Source organism: Micrasema longulum, unplaced genomic scaffold, assembly GCF_059751315.1.
Source record: "Micrasema longulum isolate JH-2025_06_02 unplaced genomic scaffold, ASM5975131v1 h1tg000041l, whole genome shotgun sequence".
Lineage (NCBI taxonomy): Eukaryota > Metazoa > Arthropoda > Insecta > Trichoptera > Brachycentridae > Micrasema > Micrasema longulum.
In genome coordinates this window covers 774,029-792,513 of record NW_028277248.1, presented here as the reverse complement: position 1 = coordinate 792,513, position 18,485 = coordinate 774,029, and the positions used below count along the sequence as shown (strand labels likewise).

Sequence of the window (18,485 nt, the reverse complement as noted above, 5' to 3'; positions counted from 1 at the left end):
GTTTTATGTTCATAATAATTTATAATGAAGTGTTACGAAGTGAATGCCGATTCAATTTTTTTTTTTTTAAATGTTCTTTTGTACCTTTTTTATATAAATACTGCATGATTATCTTTATGAATAAATAAATAAAAGCAACAGATATAAGGAAACATATGTTGAAACAATATAAATAATAGTTATTATATTATAAATCGGATTGTGGTCCTGTGGCTAGTGTCTCGGACTCACGGACTAAAGGTCCGTGGTTCGAATCCCACTCTACCCCAACTCGATTCCATTTTCTAATAGTGAGTTATTTACAACTCGTTGAAAATGGCCCTCAAAATTAAATATTTGGGTAAATCATAAGAACGCAAATATTTTTTTTATTTTTTTTTTAAATAAAATTTCCTTAACAAAAAATATTTTTTGTAATAAACTAGGATAAATTTCTTAGTTACTCGGTTTGTAGGTTATGACCATTATAAACTTTTTTATAGTTTACTAGATTAAATTTACCATATTGTGTGCGTTTCTGATTTAATCTACCTCCAATTTTATCACGCCATTCAACATGGCGTCGTTTGTGCTGTTGGTTGTGTTCCTAACTATAGGATTCGGTGAGTTGAAATCAAGTTGTAATTTTAAAAACACGAGACGGCGTAATTTAAATGATACAAAACAATAAAAAAACACAATTTAATTATTATTTTCCGTGTCCGGGTGCATAAATAGTAAATTCTAAATCATTTTTTGAAATTAGCAATAACAATACGCCGATTTTTCATATTTTTATTTCAAGCACTATATTTTATTCATTTTTTTGTAAATAATGTAATTTGTTCACTTGGGAGGATTATTGCCAAACGGAAATTTTTTCAAAACAACGAAAAAAATCAAGTTTAATTTATATCATTCAAGTTCAAAAACATATTTAATAGGAAATAAAAATAAAAAAACCTGAACTCTATTTTATATTATATGTGGGTACATGATGTTTTTAAAATTCAAAAAAGACGTGTTAGAAAAATAGTAAATCCCGATTACCTGGCAACACATAGAAAAAATTGTTATATTTTTAATTTATAAACTATGAAGGGCATTTATTTAATGGAACTAAGTCTTACAGTTAAATCAATACCGGAATACACAAGAAAAAAGCCACTTTCATAACATCAGAAATAAAAGAAAATTAAAAATTCCATTGATAAAACAATCATTAATACAAAGAAAGCCCATATGCAAGGCTGTCAAAATTTATAGTAAGAAGTATATAAAAAAAAATCATTAGTGTTTAAAGTGTTTTTAATAACTAAGTATTCCTATAGTATAAATGAATATTTTAAAGATGTAGTTGAACAAATGAAAATGTAAATAACGTAAGCAATATAAAACCTTAACTTTTAAGTTGTTTTTACTGTTTGTATTTTCGTATTTTTTTATTTATTTGCGTGATTATTTCATTTTTTTAAACTTTTTTTATTATTGTTTTTTTTTTTAATTTTCTGTTAGACTGTAAGAAATTGTTAGTGACGACAATTAGTCCATCATTTAACTTTGTATACCTTCGTTTTATTTAAGAATAAATGTTGTTTGTTTTTGTATTTATCACATTGTATGTATAACATTTAATATATTTTTTTATCATTATTATTAATATCATATATTTTTAAACCTTTATACATCCAAATGCAATGTTGGGAGTGATGTCGATCCGTTATACAGCCCTGATCCAACGCTTTTGATTACCGTTTATTTTAAAGTTTGTACAATTCTTTGAATGGTAAAACTTTCACCAATGATCATGATCTGAAATTGCACATTATTCAGTTTTTTGCTGATAAGGACCAGAAGTTCTATGGGCGAGGAATTATGATGTTGCAAGAATGACGGCAAAAGTTCATAGAACAAATTGGAAAATATTTTATGGGTTGACAGTCCTCCTTAAAACGAAAATCCTGAGAAAAGAGGACTTTTAAACTGATTTAATTTTTGAAAAACCTTTTAAAAAAATAAAGTTTATTTTTCTGCATTTTTAAAAAAAAATTCACAAGATAAAACCAAAATTACTTTCTTACCTCAAACTTAGGGACTTTCTTTATTTTATAATATAACTTAGTATTTAATTAATGCAAAATAATTTAAGTGTATTTGATATGACTACTCGTTTCAGAACATGACTGTTTTGAATATTGCTTGATATTTGATCTTATTCATAAGTAGTTACATTTTAACTCTGGTGAAAACTGTTATCAAGCGGAGGCAATACACTTGGCTTGGCCATGGACTGCGGACGCCTCTTGAGAAAATTAACCACGCTTACCCACTTTACAAGGCATCAGGTTGTCGACGTTCTAGACGTCCACGGCTGACGGTTCGTCGGCAGTTCATGTCAGAACTGCGATACGTAAACCTGACTTGGGAGGATGCACAGGAGCTGACAGCCGAGCAGAGACGACTGGAGGATGAATATAATTGATTTTTGTGTAACGATTACCAATGTCATTATTTCATAATTTCTACTTTTTTGCCGCATTTTTCATTTGACTTTTATTCTCTTTCTTTTAGTTTTTAGGATTTTTTTTATTTATTGTTATTTAAAATAAAATTTGTTTTTTTATTATATCGTGAATTTGTCTGCGCAATACAACCTTCCAATTAGAATAAAATTATTAAGATTTTTAAATATAAAATAAGATCTGTTTTTTTTAAATTAAATTCTGAATTTGTCTGCGCAAAAAAGGCTTTTAATTAGAATAAAATGATTACACTTTTGTTATTTTTTCTTTCAGTCGCATCCGAAGTAACAGACCACGAGAAAGTTCTTCTAGAAAAGTTAAAGACATTAGAATCTGAAGGATACAGTTCGAGAATCGTCGGGGGCACACCAGTATCTATTCTAAAATATCCTCATACAGCCAGCTATGGTTTGGTCTGTGGAGCAGCAATTCTCAACGAAAATTGGCTGCTAACAGCCGCTCACTGCGGGTAAGCAAAAACAATGACTTTTATGACCTGACGTTGGCTGGTTTGAATGGCCCTTTAAAGAAGACAATAATAGGTCATAAGACTTGTAAAAGTCTTAACTTTTTTATATTCCCGTCTCAAAATTTTTATTCTAATACTTTTTTTTTCTAATTTTTTTTTATTCAAAAAACAAATATAAGTATACAATATTACAACTTATACAATTTTAATATCAATTCAATACATATGTTTACATTAACGTTTCCTATTTCTTAAAAGAAAAAACAATTTTTGACTACACAATGAGGAGTGACGTTTTACAATAATTTGTTTATTTTATTTTAAATTATTAATAATTAAAAATATTATTCTGTAAATATAATGATGTTGTGCTGTAGTTGTTTTTAATTTGGGAAGTAAGATGTTACCACTTGTTCTAGGTCGCGTACTTACGTACTGACGTAGATACACTACTATGAATTCTGTCTTTATGTATATATCAAAGCAAACAATGGTTTTTATAAAACGATTTTACATCTAAACAAACCTTTTTTTTTAAGAATTGAACAGTGGGAAAATAATACAGTTTTTTTAAATAACTTTGATAATTAATTAATTTTTTTTGGCCGGTAAAATATTTGCTTTAAAAGCACCACCCTATCCGATTATTCCGTACTGTAGTATGGATTGGGCTTATGCAAAATAAGTTGATTTTAATTTTCCGACTGTTAATATTATATTCCTTAATCTAATAAATACATATTTTAGTTTTCTCATTCTATTTAAAATATTATTTGTTCCCTTCATCCGTTTTATATTTTTATCAATTATAATGCCTTAATATTTTATGATAATTTCAATCTCATTAACTCCCTAATATCTGTGTGTGTTTTTTTACCTTCCCCTAATGACGTCATTTTTTTTCAGAGAAAACGGTTTGATATTCACCGGTTCTACAATTGTATCAAGATCTAACATTAGTTTTGTCGAAAAACATATTGTCCACCCAAATTACAACCACAAAGATAACAAATTTGACTTCGATTATGACTTCCAGTTGCTAAAATTGACAAGCCCCCTGACTCTTTCAAAAACCACTAAGCCAATAAAGCTAGCTTCCGATAGTCTTGAAATTTTACCGAATACTTATGCAATCGTTACTGGCTGGGGTACTACTTATGAAGATGTGAGTATTTTATTCTTAAAGAAACATTTTTTGACTTTAAAAAAATAATGAACATGAATCGATGGACTCTAAAACTTACTTTCAATTGCAGTGCTGCAGAGCAGCGTTTATCTTATAATTAAAAAATACATATAATAATTTGTTACCCACTAAGTTCAAAGACTTTTCGGTGAGACACATTTTTTTTTTTTATGACAGGTTTATATTACATTTATTTTATTTATATTTTACAGATTTATTTATAAACAGGCACTATAAAGTATCGAGAAGATATTTCTTATTATGTATCTTTTTTGGGTGATACCGTGTATGTTGGATTTGATCCGACGTTTCGGCTACCATTGCCAGGAGCCATCTTTAGGGAAAACACACAGTTTTCCCTGAAGATTGATCCTGCAATGGTAGCCGAAACGTCGGATCAAATCCAACATACACGGTATCACCCAAAAAAGATACATAATATTGATAACAGTGACCGCGAAAACCTTCGCACCTATTTAAGATATTTCTTCAGTTCTTTTTTTTTCATTTGAAGATTTTTCATGTTACTGATGGTTTGAGGGAGATCATTGAACAATCTTGGAAGAACGCAATTTAATGTTCGCTCTCCGAAGTAATTTGTAATGCGGGGAACAGACCGGGAGCCCTTTGTTTTTAATCTAGTGTTGTGAGTGTGGGAAACTCTTTTTTTATATTCCGGATCAACAAAATGATCTACAATCAATTTGTAGTCACAAAGTTGTTTTACCGGCAGGATATTACAGAATTTAAAATATACTCCTTCGCCCATATGTTTCGCCTCACGGATTATGCTATCCGGTACAATCCCCCTCAACTTTTTTAAGCCATTTTTTGTAAGTCATTTTAACAACAACAAACCATTACGCCGTTTCCCCTTAAGGGTAGGCAGAGAGGATAGAACGCCACATCACTCTATCTTTGCATGCAGATCTCGCTTCTTCTACATTCATACATCTTCTCATGCACGCGCGCCGATTATTCCAACTTTTGACATGTCCATCGTCAAGTATTTGTTGGATTTGGTCATGCCATGTCTTTCTCGGTCTACCTCTATTTTTGCATCCATCAACATTCGCATTGTTAATATTCTTAGCCGTTCTTTCGCTGTTCATTTGTTCTACATGTCCAAACCAGCGCAGAGCTCCTTTCTTATTTTTGTCGATAATGCTTGTCTCAACCTTACATAAGGTACGGATCTCAACATTATGAAAAACTATGTTGTTGAGATGAAAATAATTAAAATAATTAGTAATTGAGTAAATAAAATACTTGATTAAAAACTAGTGCAAGAAAAGAAGGAAGCATGGTTAAATCTGCTGACAGTGAATAAAGCGATTGGTAATAGGTATGCAGAATTAAAAAGCATATATAATGAATGTAAGAAGAGAGTGAAACAAGGTGTGTGTGAACGAAAAAAATTGTTGAAAAAAAAGAGGGAATCAAAATGACCGAGAACTTCCAAGAAAATATAAAGATATTCTGGAAAGCGGTGAAAAATTCCCGAAACAGTAATGAAAGTGGATGTATGACAGCTATAAAAGGAAAAGATGGGAAAATGGTGACAAATGATAGTGGAATAAAAACAAGATGGAAGGAATACTTTGAGGAGGTGTATGAAACACATACAGGAAATATAAGCACTGCAGCACCTCCTCAGGTAAGTTTAAATGCATATGATGGTACGACAGAGATAAGAATGGAAGAAATAAGAATTGCTGCCAAATATATGAAGAATGGAAAAGCGCAAGGTTTTGATAATGTTGCTACAGAATTCATAAAGGCGGGCGGTGAAATAATTTTTGTATGGCTGCACAAACTTTTCAACCGATGTTTAGAGGAGGAATACACTCCTCCAGACTGGAGAAGGGCTGTTGTTATGCCTCTATACAAGGGAAAAGGTTCAAGAGTAGAATGCGGAAATTATAGAGCAATCAGCCTTTTGAGCGCTGTTGGCAAAATGTATGGAAGAATACTGATTGATAGAGTAAGAAAAGTTACAAAGGATAGAGTGTGGGATATTCAGAGCGGTTTTATGAATGGAAGAGGATGTATGGATCAAATATTTGCTTTACGAAACATGACAGAAAAATTTCTTGCTAAAAACCAAAAGCTTTTCTGCGCATTTGTCGATCTGCAAAAAGCGTTTGATAGAGTTGACAGAGAAAAATTATGGAAGGTGTTATCGGAGTACGGAGTAAGCGTAAATCTAACACGTGCTATTGCTTCTCTGTATAAAGACAGCACAGCATGTGTTAGGGTAAATGGATCATACACATCGTGGTTTGACATTCATAAAGGAGTGAAGCAGGGATGTGTTATGTCACCATGGCTGTTCAACGTGTATATCGATAACTGCATGAAAGAACTGAAAGGCTTAAGAATGGGAGCAAAAATGGGTGATTTAAAAGTCAATTGTCTTTTGTATGCTGACGATGCTGTACTCCTTGCTAATAACAAAGAGGAACTGCAATTCTTGGTAACAAAGGTCTACGATGTATGCAAGAGGAGCGATTTGCTGATGAATGTCGATAAATCGAATGTGATGGTTTTTGAAAGAAATGAAAGTATGACTAAATGTGAAATCACTTTGAATGGAGTTATACTAAAACAAGTAGAGGAATTTGTGTATCTGGGAAGTATGTTCACTAGGGATGGAATGACTGAGAAAGATATTGAAAGGAGGGTGAGTGCCGGGAACAGAGTGAACGGTGCACTTAAATCGACCTTGGCAAATAAATGGTTGTCACAAGAGGCAAAATTGGCAGTTCACAACGGAGTCCTGGTCCCATCCCTGATGTATGGGAGCGAAGTATGGACTTGGAAAAACAGGGATGAAAGTAAGCTGAATGCTGTCGAAATGCGATCTCTCAGGCGAATGTGTGGTAAAACTATGTACGATAGATGCACAAATGTTGAGATCCGTACATTATGTAAGGCTGAGACAAGCATTATCGACAAAATCAAGAAAGGAGCTCTGCGCTGGTTTGGACATGTAGAACGAATGGACAGCGAGAGAACGGCTAAGAATATTTACAATGCGAATGTTGATGGATGCAGAAATAGAGGAAGACCGAGAAAGACATGGCATGACCAAATCCAACAAATACTTAAAGATGGACATGTCAAAAGTCGGAATAATCGGCGCGCGTGCATGAGAAGATGTATGAATGTAGAGGAAGCGAGATCTGTATGCAAAGATAGAGTGTTGTGGCGTTCTATCCTCTCTGCCTACCCTTACGGGGAAACGGCGTGATGGTTTGTTTGTTTGTTTGTAAAATACTTGAATTTTGCATCCTGGGGCTGGCTCTCCTGTGGATGCCAAACGCTTATTTCAAATAATTTGTTCAATCAATTCATTCGTTCGTTCGTTCACCGAATAAATGGCTGCATTATATTTTAAATGGACAGAACACATAAAATATATAACACATAAAATAAGAAAACTTTCCCATATCTTAAAGTCAATACGTAACATCTTATCCCTAATTAAACTTATGCAACTATATTTTATTTTACGTAATTCAATTATAACTTATGGCATAATAGGATGGAGAGGCACTAATAAATCGATATTAAAACCTCTCGAATCTGCTCAAAAATCAATCATTAAAATAATTTAAAAAAAGCCTTTCAGGTACCCCAGAGTCAGGGTATCTGAAGAATTCGATAACTTAGATATAAGACAATCATATATTTTTAGAATAATAATGTTTGTGCAAGTAAATTATTCAATGAAATCCCAAAAGAAACACTCCCACACTACCAGAAGTCAAACTGGAGGATGGGTCATGGGGTCTTTCACAAACTCTGAATTCGGGCAAAGAAATTTCAGGTTTCTGGGCCCCAAAATATTCAATATGTTACCCGAAAAATGCAAAACCATGACCCCGATTCAATTTAACAAATTTGTAAAAATTTGGTTACTGGATTTGTGTTGAGAAAAATCGGAAAATTTACTAAAAATAAATTCCTAATAAATTCATATTGTATAACTGTTTAGTATATTAACAAGTAGGTAGTAATGTAATTGTTTATTTTTGCATAAAAATGTCTGCCTTAAAACAAGTTGTACCTAGTTAGGCAGACTAGACATGGTCCAGAGAAATCTATTGAGTGTTTATGTAGTAGATAAAGTTATTGTTTTTTTTGTTTATTAACTTTGATTATTATCAACATATTACAACAGAAATGAAGAACATTTAAGAAAAGGTAATATATAAGTCTAGGCATCTACAGGGCTTATGACCTGTCAATGGCTAGTTTGAGTGGCCACTTTACACACTGTGTAACATTCACCATTCTGCCTATATTTGAACAATTCCTTCAATTCTTTCATCTGTTGATGTTTGTGAGAAGAGCTGAAACCTTTATTTATGCGGGTGAGATTCATCTAATTGAATTATTTGAGTTGAGGAAACAGGATGTTTAAACATAAGCAGAATGGTGAATGTTACACAGGGTGTAAAATGACCACTTAAACCAGCCAACGATAGGTCATAAGCCCTGTAAATGCCTAGACTTCCATATTCCCTTCTCAAAAATATTTTCCCTCTGTTGCGATAGATTAAGATCTGAACAACTCCCTAGAGAGGAAGTCCAACCTGTATGCAAACATTTGGACAAACTCAAAACATTATTGTGAAAAATATTTCATTGAAAATTATCTAATATACCTAAATATGTAACATATTTTTTTTCTTACATGTCAAGGTATACTTATATACTATAAAACTTAATTAAGTGAAATTTGCAAATGTCTCCGCCAGTAATGTTACAAAAACGGGCGGGTTCACACGCTTCATGCGTAAATGGGAAACGTCTATGAATCCAACCTTCACGGGATCACCCAAAAAGAAGATGTATTTTGAGAATGTGACTAAGTAAGACAGTGTTCTTTTTCTTCTTTTTATCACCCCGTTTCTCTCCACAGCTGGATATAGGCCTCTTCCAAATTTTCCAATGTTTTTCTGTCCTTGGCACTGTTTCCATCCATGTCCCACGAGTTCGACGATGTCCTCAGTTCATCTCTTCTGTGGTCCCACTTTTATTTTCGTATTGTCTCCAATTAAGTACTCTAGGGGTCCACATATCATCTTCTTGTCTCGCCACAAAACCTACCCATTGCTAATTTTTGTCTTCCTACTCTTTTTGCGATATCAGTCACCTTTGTACGGCGGATTATTTTATTCTTTATTTGGTCTCTCAAGGAGACGTCCAACATTTGCCTTTTCATAGATCGCAGAGTGCAATATATTTTGTGAACACTTCTGGCAGTGAGTGATTTGGTTTTAAGACCGTGTGTTGTCACCAGCAGAATACAAGAGTTGTAGACTATGACCTTTAGATTGTTTAGAATTTCCTTATTTTTGAAAACGTGTTTCAGCTTTCCAAAAGCAGCTAACTTAATCAAATTTGTAAGATAGTATTTAAAAAAAATAATTTATGGATTACTAAAATGTTTCATTTTGTACATCTAGGGACCAGTATCAAATACTTTAATGGCTGTTTCTTTGCCAATAATATCACACAATGAATGCAAACAAAAGGCAAATGGACAATACGCTCGGTTTGTTAATGAACGGATGCTTTGCGCGGGATATAGAACTGGAGGAAAAGATACTTGTCAGGTAATTATTTGTTTTTTTAATTTGTTATATTAAACATCCGTAATTGATTTCTAATATGAAAAAATACTAACACAATACTGCACAAAACTCTGATCAAACCAATCCTGGCACATGCCTCTGAAACCTGGGTTTTGACAAATAATATTGAAGGAACCATTGCAGCTCTCGAAAGAAGAATCCACAGAGTTATCTATGGCCATGTAAGAAAAAACAACTATTGGGTAATAATCGCTACAAAAGAAAGCTATATGAAATCTAAGGATCACTAGTTGTAATCAATCCATCAAGGTTGGGCACTTGAGGTGGGCTGGCCATATAATTAGAATGGACGATGAAAACCCCATAAAACGACTCTCTCGTTACCACAAGGATGACAAAGACCAGGAAGGCACAAATGGCAATGAATAGACTGCGTCATTGCAGATTCTAGAATGTTGGAAATGAGGAACTGGAGAGGAAGGGCAGCAGACCGGCAGACCGGTAAATGCTTATGTCGTTTCGCGTCTAGATTGCTGTAATGGAATATACGCAAATCAGTAAAAAAAACAGTATTCAAATTCTTTCATGAAAAGGCTCCAAAATACCTAACGGACCTTTGTATTAGGGACAATACATGTCAAAGAAAATCTACTTTTAGGTCAGCATTTGATTCAGGAAGATGAAAACTTGTCAGAATCCCATTTTTTTAGACTATTATGCCCTCAATTTTAAATCAGAAAATATAACATGCCTCTTTCGTTTAGTTAGAATGTAAGTTTAGGTATACTTACAATTGTAAAGCGCCTTTAAGGTGATTTTTCACAAAAATAGCGCTACATAAATCAGCCAAATATTATTATTATTATTAAGAGTGGAGAAGACTCCTGGGTTCGGCCAAGGCCGACCCAGGGTTAGCCAACTTATGATGATAATGATGGCTGATTTCTGGAAGCATATATGTCGCCGCCAAAAAGTTACATCAGCCATTGAAGAAGACTGCTAGGTTGATCATTAAATACTGGCATTCATTGAACAGCTACGGGACGTTGCGCCAAAACGTTGAAAGTAACGTTCAACGAAAGGACTGAACGTCGCTAAGCTTTTTTTATTTTAATAATAATCATCATCATGATCGGTATAGGGTATTGCATTGATAGACCACTCGATGCTATCTTGATCATTTTTGTTATTTGAGGGTTATATGATCAGTCTTACGCTCCAGTCCTGGGACTTTAAAATAAAATGTCTTTTTTTAAATTATTTTTTTTTTTTTGTTTTTTTTAATTTTATTTTATTCAGAAAACATACAGTCATACATACGTATTGAAAGCAACATTTTTTTAACATAAAAAGACCAATAAAGTTTTTTATAAATCATGCAAAAGATATAAACATTAAATGTCACAAAAAAATGAATAAAAAATTCAAGTTTGAAAATTTGAAAAGAAAAATTGAATCACATGTAAGGCGTCTTTTTTGTAGTGATTCTATATTAAAATGAATCCAAGATGCGCCGTTATCATTTTTAATGTTACTAAAACGATATTCCAGGCTCCTTATGAATGTTCTCGATTAGATAAATATATACATTATACTGAGGGGACCATACTAATAAAGCAAATTCGAGTTGACTACGCACATAAGTATAGTAAAGAAGTTTGAGTGTATCTGGTGATGAGAATGGCTTGGGGATTCGTAAAATAAACCCTAGAAGTCTGTACGCTTAATCCACTATTGTATTTATGTGAGCTCTAAATAAAAGCTTATCATCCATCGGTACACCCAAATCTCCCGTTTTCATTAAACGATTGACAATTTTCCAAGATAGTTTATAGCCAAATAGTATACTTTTTTTCTTTCGAGTAAATGACATGACAAGACATTTATCAGAATTCAATAATAACTGATTGTCCTTGCAATAGCAACATATTAATATTAATACCATCAAAACTCTTTATTGCGCACTAGTTCGACCCCATCTAGAATACGTTTCTCCTATTTGGTCTCTATTCTACAGGACTCATATTGACCATATCGAGTCTGTCCAACACCGTTTCCTAAGAAAAGTGGGATGGTTGCTCGGATTACAAAGGGGTAATTATTACTATTTTGAAATAGAGCAATATCTTAGTCTGTCTTCATTGGAGAGACGTAGAACTGAGATGAACCTTATATGCATTTTTAAAATACTTAATGCTTTAAGTGATGTCCCATCTCTGTTGCAATCAATTTCTTTTCATGTTCCCAACCGTGTCACCAAAAGTCGAAATCTGCTATTTATAAAATCTTCTAAGAGCAACTTTGGTTTTTATGCCCCAATGTCCAGAATGTGTAGATTGGTCAATTCATCACACGACTTGGAACTTTTTGGGATAGATCTTTCGGCTTTTCGTAGATCTCTTCGCGACCAAACAGTGTGGGATGAAGTAAGATTGGCATGGTTTAGCTCAAAGTTTTAGGTCTTTCGTTTTTTTTAATATATTGTATACAACTATTGTTTTGCCCTTGTTTGTCTTTAATAAATAGTTTAATATTCTTTTTGTTCAGTTTCTTGCATTTATGTTTCTTCATGTAACTGTTGTAATTAGCTTAGGCCGGCCATAATATTCTATCTAAGTCAGCTTGAAGAACTTCGCAATCATTTATTAAAGACACAATTTTAAATACTTTATTGTCATCAGCGAATAGCAAAAAAATTGAGTTTTGAATGCATCAACTCACATCATTGGTATAAATTATAAAAAATAAGGGTCATAGTGTAAAAACACCTTTTCAAATAAATATTTCACATTAACCATGTCGAAAATCAAACCCTAAAACTCATGCATGCTAGGCATAAACTTCCTTTCATTTAATGCCTTTTATTTTATTTAATACGACAATATATATTTATTTTTTATTTAGTCAATTGGTACAAATTGTATAAAGTATTAAGAAAGTGATAAAATATAAGATTCTTATTGAGTTTATAAATCTTACATTCATAATATAATGTACACATAAGCACGTATGTTGTAAACGTCAGTCTAAATAAATATTTCTTACAAAAAAGAAAAACTTTAAAAAACATAAACTTTGTTAACTTTTTTATAACATGATATTTTATTTCAAAATGTATCAAAAAAATAATTTGTATTTGATGTTAAATATTGCAGGATTTTCCATTTATTTTCCAACTTTCCAACGTTCCAACTCTAATGTATGGGAGCGAAGTATGGAATTGGAAAAATAATGATGAAAGTAGGTTGAATGCTGTCGAAATGCGATCCCTCAGGCGAATGTGTGGTAAAACGATGTATGATAGGTGCACAAATGTCGAGATCCGTGAAGTGTGAGGGGCTGAGACATGCATTATTGACAGAATTAAGAAAGGGGTGCTGCGTTGGTTTGGACATGGAATGGACAGCGAAAGAACGGCTAAAAGGATCTACGATGCAAATGTTGATGGATGCAGAAAACGAGGAAGACCGAGAAAGACATGGCACGATCAAGTCCATCAAATACTTAAAGATGGACACGTCAAAAGTAGGAATAATCGGCGTGCGTGCATAAGAAGATGTATGAATGTAGAGGAAGCGAGGTATGTATGCCAAGATAGAGTGTTATGGCGTTCTATCCTCTCTGCCTACCCCTACGGGGAAACGGCGTGATGGTTTGTTGTTGTTGTTGTAATTAAATGTGTTTTGAGACTCTTGTTTTTCACCTTATTGGTAATCATAAGTCATTTGTTACTCTAGTTTTGTATGTATGGCATTGTGGGTTTTTTTTTTTTTTTTTTTTTTTAATTTAACCCCTAATTATTTTTTTTTAAAAATAATAATTTTGTACTTTCCTGTAAGAAAACAAATTTCTTTGTGCAATCACTCGTCGTTTTTTAATGTATTAATTGTGGCAAAAACCTAAATCGGTAAGTAATACTTAAATAATCTTTTTTTATATTTACGCTCTTTTTTTTTTCAGGGTGACTCCGGAGGTCCAATGATTTATGACAATAAGCTAATTGGGGTTGTTTCATTCGGGGTAGGATGTGCAGAAGCAGATATGCCAGGAGTATATGCCAAAGTTTCTGTGGTCAGGGATTGGATCAAAAAACATGCTGGAGTTTAAATAAATTGGGAAAAAATGATTTTAAAAAATGTATGTAACCGGTTTCAAGACGTACTCGTCTCTTCGTCAGAACAATTTTAACACTAAAATCCAAATCCCACCATCCAACTTCACCAATACCAACATGAGAAGCTAAAAACATCAGGTTGATTTTAACAAAAAATAATCTTCTCGAAGCGACATTTTTAAAAAAGGGGAGAGGGGGTTATAGAGTGTAGTAATATGTTTTTTGCGAGGTGGCGTGTATAAAATAAAAGATTTTAACTTACATATTTTGTCTAGAGTTTTATTTATAACTTATATAATTAAATAAAATACAACGAATCAAAACCCAACAATACTGTTCGAACCTAACTGTGGAAATTAGAAAAATTTTAAATTTATTTTTTAAAAATAAAATAGAGAAACACTTTAGTTTTTATTATTTCCTCGAATATTTAAATTTTCTGACCATTCCCTAAAAGCCGAAAAAAACTTGTGCTGAAAAAATGAAAATCGAGTTGTGGTAGAGAGGGATTTGAACCTAGAGCCTTTGGCCCGTGAGTCCACAATACTACCACGGGACCACAATCCGATTCGAAAACTAAATATTATTAGTCAGAAAAAATTTCGTTTTGAAGACATCCGGAATCAATGAAGGTCAGTGAGTGTCTGTTTTAGGTTCCCGGTCGTCAGCGCCGTGTTGCGCCCCTGTGTTGACAAGCTTGGCACCTGGAATTTGATGTGTCCAGTGCAAGTGCCTATATTATTTTAATAAGTGTTCCGACAAAAACCGGTGGACATAAAATGGTTGGTGAATGGTTGGTGATGTACGAACACTTACTAATTTATTTATTTTTTTAAATATCTTTCATCTAAAAGTTTCCTAAATCTTTTTTCAATACTTTTCAGTACACGGCTTTTTTTAAAATGTTTTTTTTTCAAATTTATACAAATATTAACAATACCTAGATAGCGCCAAACTAATAATAAATAAAAAAATATCGGCGCGTTTCTAATACAAATAAAAATAACAGGAAAATATCAGAAAATACACACACCTGAACACTTATTCCCACACAAATACACACCCTCACAACTCTACTCTTACTTCATACAAATACACACAAACACACCCTTTTGTTGTACTACAATTGTATACGTATGATTTTTATTCAGAAACTTTTCTAGTCTATCATTAAACCTTATTTTTATTATGTTATTTAATCAAAATTAACGGTTTTTTTCTGTAAAATAAATAAATAAAATAAAAACTAAAATAATACTTTTGGTACTAAATATGTAAAAAGTAAAATGCGAATTTATAAAAAAAAGGAGAAATAAAGTTCACACATTTTTACAGTTTAAGTTTTGATTTTCAATGTGAAAGTTCTTTAATCGTCCGCTTCTTTGCTTGAAACTAGTTGAGTTCTTTACCTCGACTTGTCAAGGTTAAATACATCCTGTTGTTTAGCTTCCATAAAAGTTTTGTGCTTTAGACTTTACCAGTTTTATGGCTGAAATCACCCTTGTTCGATGTTAGTGACTGAGTGGGGTTTTTCCCTCATCAAAGAACTTCATTATCAGCCTATAGGGATATAGTAGCTTCATAGAAGTGCCCCGTAGTGCTTAAATATGTTTGTGTCATCTTCTTTACTAATCTTTTTTATTTCCAAAACCACTCGCGATATTTTCCCAGAGTACAATGAACATCCTATGAATTGTTGACTTATTTGTTGTAAAATAATGAAGGAGTATACATTTTTTACTAATTTGTAGTATTTTTTTGTCTCTTTTTTTTTTGTTAATTTGTTAAACAGACACATTGTTCAATTCAATTCATTTATTTAAATATCCCATATACATTACAAACATATATTCAATACGTACATATTATAAAAATTTTAAAAAATACATGAAAGAGACTCATGTCAAAGTAGTAGGAGAATCCTACTCCGGAAAACCCCTTTGGATACATGGAATAGATCAACATCCAGAGTGGTAGCCTTTCCAACAGGCATAACCATAGGCAGGTTGGTCCTGTATATCGGAATATGAAACAATCTATGCTGACGCTGTCTTAGGTAATTATCAGGAACATACAAACCAATACTCATCATAACCTCAGAATTATGGATCACACCGCGCAACAATCGATAAAAATGTGTAGTCAAATACACATATTATCTTCTAGTCTCTAAACTGTTGTAGCCGAGCATACCCTGGAGAAACTCGGTTGGGTAGAGCCAAGGATAATACCCGCGCTATCTATTTATTTAATTTTATTTATTTTATTTCATTGGAAAGCCAACAGACATTTATACATTTATAAGAATCAATTATACCATAAATACATATCATAAAGTCCAATTAGAGGCTTCCACATAATATTGTTATTGTAAATGTTGTCACATAAAAATTATACATAACATAAAATAACTAATCATACAAAACTTATAATATTACTAGAAATGTAAATGAATATTGGTCACACAGTTGCACATTACAATAAATAATACAACTATAGTTGACCATACAGTGTTCATTTATTATGTGCCTACATACAGAACTGCACATCACCTGCATAATATAGGCTGCGGATTCAAGGCGCAACATCATAACTTAATTATTTTTGGAAATTTCACTTTTAAAGGAAGTTAAAGATATGTTATTAATATCAATACAATTTAATTTTTGATTACACATATGGCAGGTTCTATTTACAAATGAATTTTGAAAAAATCTAATGTAGATATATCTCAGAAACCTCTTTTGGATTTTCTCACTACAAGAGAGTACTTCAGTTCATGTGGTCCCCAAATCATCGAGCCACTTATTTGTTAACATCGAATATGAATTAAATTTCAAAATTATAAACAAAAACTATAGTATTCATACAATAAATTTACTTAAAATTTATGGTTTTTTGTGTAAAGTTGTAAATAAACCTTTTGATGTTCCTGATTTGGTCAAACGCATATTTTTTTATTGTGCCTAACAGGCCAATGAGGCATCATATTTACTTAAGATATATTAATTTGTTATATAAGTCCGATTTGCACATTAATTCTCCGTTTCCGAGAATTAACTCTCTCGGGAACAAATTCACTGATGAAAATAAATATGTTTGCTATAATAACGTTATCAAATTTCAAGTGCTTATTATTATTAACAATTTTTGAATAGTTTTTTAATTTCTAGTATTTGCATATGTTTTTTTTTTCACTTTTAGTTGTATTTTTCTATTATTTGTCAATTGTTTATAACCTTTGTATTTGTAAAAGCTATTTGGGCGTTAAAAATAATACAAACATGATTATGACTGTTCCAATATTAACTTCAATCTAATTATCAGTAAACTACAATATTATTAAGACATCCAGATCATTTAAAACTTCTCATCCACACGTTTTTTGTATTAAAGTAATTAAAATGTCAGTTAACCATTATAATTGTTGTAATAATAATTACACATAAATTTATTCCTATCGTCTGTTCGTTGATTCTATAAACTGACGATTATTGGAAAATTCTCCACATAGGGGGTGTTTACAAGCAGGGTGGTTTAATATTGCAGCCAATTCAGGGGGGGGGGGTATTTGATTTAAATTCGCGATTTGTCTACAGGCGCGGGGAAGAGGGGATGCCGGAAGTGCAACGGGGTTTCACAGGTGGGATGGGTAGTTGCCATAGCAACGGTCGGAAAATTGCAGTGGTCCAAAACCGGTCAGTGTCCACGCGGGTGAATGCAATTCTGTTAGTGCGATAAAATCAGAGACTTGGGGGAGTGTTTTCGACTCAACGGCTCTCTTTCCGATGGTGCTACAGCCTTCAACCCATATCGAGCTTTAGCCACCTGTAACTTTTGCCTCTGAATTCGCCACCTGGAGAAACTGCACTGCATCCTTTTGCACTTTATTCTCCCCTCCCATCCTGGGTTTTTTTACGTATTTCTTTCCATCTGGATGTACGCTTATTATTCAGACTCGATGGCCACCCCCAGATAAAAATACTGACAAGGAAAATCCATATTTTGAAAATATAACTAATATTGACTCCACATATATGTTCGTCATACTAAATGGTATAATCGATGTTCCATCATTACTGGGACAAGTAAAATTCAATATTCCGAATCGTAGGTTGAGAAACAATGAAGTACCATTCATCGATCAGCAAAGAATAAACTATGGCCTTAATTCTCCAATGACCCGTCTTTTTCGTATTGTTAACTTAAGACAAGATCTGGACTTTTGTGGTTTAAGTTTACAACGATTTAAACGAGCACTAAATAAATAATCCAGATCTTGTCTTGATGTCCCTTATGTTTGTCAATGCTTCTTTTCTTTCTTTGAATATTTTAAACTATTTATTTATTGTTATATTTAAACCGTATAAATTGTTTACATGGACTATGTCCGTTAATAAATAAATAAATAATATTAAGGCACTGCTATTTGAGTGAAAACGCAATTTCCTATGTGCCACTATAATTTTTTTAATTACAAAATTTGAAATGAGTAACTTGAACCCAAACCGTCCATTCGCTCTGTCGACTTATGTGTACCTTTCAATAAAATAAAAAACTGTTCTGCTATGAAAATAGTTTTCAGTTTCAGAATTTTCCGAAAGCCGGT

General features: G+C 32.6%; 1 protein-coding gene across 1 annotated transcript; it reads left to right on the top strand.

Moving 5' to 3' along the window:
• The first annotated feature begins 555 nt into the window (after window positions 1-555).
• Window positions 556-14,135, top strand: LOC148285313 (trypsin-7-like). The gene is made up of 5 exons (XM_088227086.1): window positions 556-602; window positions 2,775-2,970; window positions 3,877-4,135; window positions 9,634-9,783; window positions 13,723-14,135. Exons 1-5 carry the CDS (start codon window positions 557-559, stop codon window positions 13,867-13,869), a joined length of 798 nt encoding a protein of 265 aa, XP_088083212.1. The 5' UTR covers window position 556; the 3' UTR covers window positions 13,870-14,135.
• The last annotated feature ends 4,350 nt before the right edge of the window (window positions 14,136-18,485 follow it).

Excerpts from the sequence above, each read along its gene's own strand:
- LOC148285313 (XM_088227086.1), top strand. The coding sequence starts at position 557 with ATGGCGTCGTTTGTGCTGTTGGTTGTGTTCCTAACTATAGGATTCG. Across the intron at positions 603-2,774 it reads GTTCCTAACTATAGGATTCG|TCGCATCCGAAGTAACAGAC; the intron begins GTGAGTTGAAAT and ends TTTTTCTTTCAG. Across the intron at positions 9,784-13,722 it reads GAGGAAAAGATACTTGTCAG|GGTGACTCCGGAGGTCCAAT; the intron begins GTAATTATTTGT and ends TTTTTTTTTCAG.